The 6,000-nt window shown below is 36.8% G+C and overlaps 1 protein-coding gene across 17 annotated transcripts in view; it reads left to right on the forward strand.

Annotated features, from left to right (window-relative positions):
• EIF4G3 (eukaryotic translation initiation factor 4 gamma 3) overlaps positions 1–5,778 on the forward strand; it is a 336,337-nt gene extending 330,559 nt beyond the window's left edge. For all 17 annotated transcript variants that reach the window (XM_041768194.1, XM_041768199.1, XM_041768195.1 and 14 more), the window contains 3 exons: positions 103–184; positions 2,051–2,197; positions 4,732–5,778. In XM_041768194.1, coding sequence (XP_041624128.1) covers positions 103–184; positions 2,051–2,197; positions 4,732–4,913 — 411 coding nt within the window. In that variant the 3' untranslated portion in view covers positions 4,914–5,778. The remainder of the gene's footprint in view (positions 1–102; positions 185–2,050; positions 2,198–4,731) is intronic.
• Positions 5,779–6,000: the final 222 nt, after the last annotated feature.

Raw genomic sequence — 6,000 nt, forward strand, 5'->3', positions numbered from 1 at the left:
AGAACTGATGGTAGCTCTAGTGCTAGATGAGGCATGGTTTAGGAGAAATCACTTCTGATGTGCAAGGGTACGTTTAACTATTCCATTTACTTTTGATTTCAGGCTAATCTAGATGAAAGCCAGATGAGTTCACCTACATTCCTTAGAGCTTTAATGACAGCCGTTTGTAAAGCAGCTATTATAGGTAAGTAACATTTCTGAAGGCAACTCTTAACATCTGAAATCCCTAGTATGTTAACTGCTGATGATATGGGTCTGAGTTTATATTGTCTTCAAAATTTGCCCTGTGAAACTTATTTTCTATGCAAATAGATGCCATTTCTGTCTACAATTCCTGGCTATCTCAAGCAGGAGCATAAATAGCTACTGTGTCTTTAGAAAGCCCAGATCTGAGCAGCTACTGAATGCCTTGTGTTCTTCAATTGAGCAGAAAGCGGGTACATGTCTCTTGGGTTGTTTCCTACTCTGTTGGATGTGGCTTTACCTTTGCCTTTAACCTCCAGTATGCAGAGCCTCCTCTGTCTTCCTTTAAGGAGTTACAGTGAATGGGTTGAATATTCTTAACCTAAATATCTGTGAAGGACTCATCGTCTCAACAGAAAAGTTATTTTATATAAAAACATATATGAGGAAAGAAAACACCAGTTGCTTCTTTTGCTTTATGTTGACCTTGGATGATAAGACAATGTCATTGAATATTAATCAAATAGGTGGATAGGATTAGGGTTGGTAGAAACCCTAAGTATTTAAGCTGCATACAGCATTGAACAATATTGAATGAGATCATCCACCTAGCTTCAGACAAAAATTCACATTTCTGTCACTGCAGTGGGAGAAAAAGTCCAATCTGCTCAAAAATTGTTCAGAATTTCAGGCCTATCATCATTTTAGAAGATAGCTTCAGAATTATAATTTAAGTTTTTTGTCAGATGAATGTTTTTTCACTGTTAGGTCTCTAATGAAGTGTAAATAACAAGCTAATAGAAAGTCATCGTTTCCAGCATCGTTGGACCTGTAAGACTAATGGTTTTGGTCTTTTTGGAGTTTTTTGTTTTTTAAAGATTTATTTATTTTAGAGAGATTGAGCAAGGGCGAGCAAGGGAAATGGCAGAGGGAGAGGGACATGTGGACTCTGTGCTGAGTGCAGAGACTAATGAGGGCCTTGAACTCACAACCCTAAAATCATGACCTGAGCTGAAATCAAGAGTTGAACACTCAACCAACTGAGCTACTCAGGTCCCCTGTAAGACTTGTGTTTTAAAATCACAGTTATAGGGACATCTGGGAGGTTTAGTCAGTTAAGTGTCTGACTTTTGATTTCAGTTCAGGTTATGACCTCAGAGTCCTAAGATTGAGCCCAGTGTTTGATTCCTCACTCAGCGGGGAGTCTACTTGAGATTCTCTCTCTCCATCTCCGTCTGCCCCCCACCTGCACACATGCTCACACTCACTGTCTCTCTAAAAATAAATATTTAAAAATAAAGTCACAGTTGGAAAGTATAAAAGCTGCTTTTTAAAACAAGATTGTGTCACACTACTAACTTACAGAGGAAATAAAACCTCATGCTCCTTGGCACTGAGGATACTTTCCTCAGCCTCTTTGTACTGTGCCTTTTAACCCCAAAGGGCCTAGATTTTACATGTTGTCTGCAACTGTCACTGTTAGTCCTTGCCCTCTTGGTAATGATAAAATGATTCTCTTTTACCCTTCTGAAAAGATGAGCATGAACTCTCACTTTAACTTCCTTTTTAATATTTCTTTTGTAGTTTGGAATATCACAAACCACTATCCCTGTTTTAGTATGATTAAAGATAAAGCATTGGGTGTGCTTATTTTCAGGAAACACAGCACTCAAAATACATATAATATTTTTATTATTTCAAGGAGAATATCCCATTAATTTCAGAATATCTTAGATTTCAAAATCTTTTCCTTGGACCCCCTTGCTTCTGCTTTCCTTATAGTCACATGTCTTATCAACTCAGAAAATTTAAAATGGATGTGTGTTAACTCTTTAAATGTAATGCTTAGTTCTTGTGTCACTTGTAGCCGACTGTTCTACCTTCCGAGTGGACACTGCTGTTATCAAGCAGAGAGTGCCGATCTTACTCAAGTACCTAGACTCAGATACAGAGAAGGAACTGCAAGCACTTTATGCACTACAAGCATCAATAGTAAAACTTGATCAACCTGCCAGTAAGTTTACCTTTTCTTATCCCAACCAGTGGGTGAGATTTACCCAAGCCAAGACTTCAGGGATGCTGTGATGGGTTTTGAACAGCGAATATAGAAAAATCACTACTAACAAAACTCAGATTACCAACAACTTTAATAAACTTGGATTTTTTATGTACTTGACTTTTATAAGAAAACTCTCCTAGGGCAAGTCTGCCTAAGTGATGGAAATGTATGGTGTAATATATACATTGATCACTTGAATGTGGCTATTACGACTAAGGAGCTTAATTTTAAATATTATTTAATTAAAATTTTTTTAAGGGATCCCTGGGTGGCGCAGCAGTTTGGCGCCTGCCTTTGGCCCAGGGCGCGATCCTGGAGACCCGGGATCGAATCCCACATCAGGCTCCCGGTGCATGGAGCCTGCTTCTCCCTCCGCCTGTGTCTCTGCCTCTCTCTCTCTCTCTGTGACTATCATAAATAAATAAAAAATTTAAAAAAAAAATTTAAAAAAAATTTTTTTTTAAGATTTTATTTGTTCATGAGAGACACAGAGAGAGAGGCAGAGACATAGGCAGAGGGAGAAGCAGGTTTCCCATGGGGAACCCAATGTGGGACTCAATCCCAGGACCCCAGGATCACGACCTGAGCCAAAGGCACTCAACCACTGAGCCACCCAGGCACCCCGCTATTTAATTTTGTAAAAGACTTTTAAAATTTATTTATTTGAGAGAGTGAGGGAGCAAGAGAGCATAAGCCAGGGAGAGGGGCAGAGGGAGAGGGAGAAGCAAATTCCCCTGCTTAGCAGGGAGCCCAATGTAGGGCTCAATCCCAGGACCCCAGGAACACCACTCAAGCTAAAGGCAGACAAGACACTTAACTGACTGAGCCACCCAGGCACCCCAAATTTTATTTAATTTAAATGTAAATAGCCCCATGTGATTAGTGACTACCCTTTTGGATAATGCAGAGCATCTTGGGGGTAGCATACATGCATTGCATTACAGGCTTTCACCTTCTTTTACACAGATCTTAGTAATGAAAGATGATACTCTTCAGAACCCTCAGCCAAGCAACAAACACATGAAGGTGTTTTAGACTAATTTTCACTTCAGGGTTATGATTAATTCTTTGCTAACCAGACAAACAAGGTAACCTGAACCACCCAAGTTTTAGTGATACTGGTAAATTAACTGAATTGTATTAAATCTTGAAAAGTCAGTAGAAACTGGTGTGAAAGTAGATAATAGTACAGGGCAATTTTCGAGATGACATTGAAGTAGCTCTTTGGCAATTCCTTAAGTTGTGTCTGTTGCTGGGCTTTCCTTCTTTGCTAGTGCTAAGGAATCCCTCTGGGAGATAAAAGTTCAAAACAAATAATCCTCAGGCTGTAATTAAGGAGACATCTAAGTCTAAATCAGAATTAACTGATTTTGTTTTCTTTCTCAAGACCTTTGGAGGGTTGTTTAACATCACAACTTCCTTTTTCTGTTCTTACAGGATGAATACTCATTAACTTTTCAAGAGATGAAATTAATACTATATGCTCAGCCCATCAAATTACAGTATCTCCCATAATTATCAACTTTAATAATCCCCAGGGAGATGTTTAATTCGAGATTTACCATCAATAGAATCTTGACCACTTGTGTCCATTTCCCCATTGGACCGGCCAGGATTTAGAGAATGAAATGACAAGTGACTTCAATATCAGCTTCACTAATAAAATTACAAAGATAAATCTAAAGAAAATTTTAATATGACTCATTCTAAGCCTAATATTTATTATCAGTTACTGTTTGTCATATTGTCTCCCTCCATTAATATGAATAGAGGCTGACTTTAAATGAATTTAAGAAAAATAAATAAATAAATCATAAATGAATTTAAGAGCCCACAATGAAAGGGATTAAAAATAAAGAATATATAACTTTACCAACTATTTCTTTTTTGAACAATAACATAAGCTAAGTTTCCTTTTTGGGACCAAAACAGAATTAATTAAATTTGCCCAGATCATCTGGGCATTGAAAACAACAGACCATTGTTTCCTCTGGATAAAATCCATATGAGATAGTTTTTACCCATATTTTCCATATAAATTATTACTCTTTCCAATTTGAAAGCAACATTAGGAGGGGGAAAGTACTTTCTGCCTTTTTCTTCCAAAATATGTAAAAATTATATATTTTTATTGTAAAATTTCAAACAATGGAGAATGTATAAAGAAGAAAGTTAAAATTGTATTTAATTTTTGTAGCGTGTAGCTTGAGAACTAAATCATATCAAACACCTCAGGACTATCAGAAAATATTTCAAACTGAACAAAGTAATAGCAATAAAAATAATTTAGATCACTTAAATCTTTTTTCATGTTCTTTAGACAAGTCATTTTGCTATTATACTATCAAGAGGGAGTATAATGAATTGTCATGGATGCTCTTCTATAGGGGAATTCCTGTGCATTCATTCATACATTCCTTAGAAATACAATCTCTCCCTCACAACTACAGCACCTCCAGAACTGATGATATGTTTTTATTTCTTTGCAGATTTGCTACGGATGTTTTTTGATTGCCTATATGATGAGGAGGTGATCTCTGAGGATGCCTTCTACAAATGGGAAAGCAGCAAGGACCCTGCAGAGCAGAATGGGAAGGGTGTAGCTCTGAAATCTGTCACTGCGTTTTTCACGTGGCTGCGGGAAGCAGAAGAGGAGTCTGAGGATAACTAAAGCTTCAAATACACAAAACGAAACAAAAGAAACAATTTAAGTATTTTTTTAAAAAGTTTCACGTCTTCGCCAATCACAGTGCAGCAAGGCCAATTCTCGCAGAAATCCCCACGTGTGCACGAGTGGGAGAGGGGAAAGAGAAAAAAGGTGATCATGGAGGAAAAAGGTACTGGAAAAAAGTAAACTTCAAACCTGAGGGCGGGAGCACTAAAACCAAAATACATGTATTATTTATAGAAAATATTTTCTGTTTTAATCTTTTCTTTTTAAACAAGGACTCATACTTTAAAAAAAAAACACATCTGTTTAGCAAAAAAAAAAAAAAAAAGTTGAGAACTTTTAATTTATTTTAAGGACTGCAAATGCCAGTGTAATTTTTTAATTTGCAGTTTCTGTAAACAACTTGTATAATAGAAAAGCAGAGAAATAAATTTCCCTCCCCTTCAGATGCACCTCACGTTTGTTTTAAAGCATAGTAGTTAGTCCAGATTTAAGAAGGTTTGGGGTGAATAAGGTAAGAAAGATTTTTTTTTTTTCTTTTTTTTGGCATCAAATCTTTCTGCCTGCCTCTCAGCTTGCTTCAGAAAATTAAAAAAAAAAAAATCACAATAGTAATCAAAACATACGTAACCTTGGAACAGAAGGAAATGCTGTGGACCAGAGAACTCCAAGAATTGTTTTAAAAATTAAAAAAAAAAAAGTGCTACCCTGGGAAAAGTACTCTTAATACTTTTGAAATCTTTAGAGCAACTTTAAGGCTTGTAAATATATAGAACAAATATTTAAAAAAAAAAAAAAACAAAAGAAATTGACTCAATACTATTTCTTTTCACTTTCAAAATATAAAGAACAAAATAAAGACAAACATTGCAAGTTTAAAAGAAAGTAAAATGACTTCTCCTTTTGACAGCTGCTGCATGTGCGCCCATCTCTGGGAGGTGCTGTCTGGCTATTCGTTGTCTAATCCAAATCACTCCTGAGGGGCGTGTGTGCGTGTGCGTGCGTGTGTGTGTGTGTGTGTGTGTGTGTGTGTCTCTACAGTTGGAAAAGGCAAGCTACCTTGTGGGTAAGGAGGGAACTTGTGCTT

Source organism: Vulpes lagopus, chromosome 8 (assembly GCF_018345385.1).
Source record: "Vulpes lagopus strain Blue_001 chromosome 8, ASM1834538v1, whole genome shotgun sequence".
NCBI classification, from domain to species: Eukaryota; Metazoa; Chordata; class Mammalia; order Carnivora; family Canidae; genus Vulpes; species Vulpes lagopus.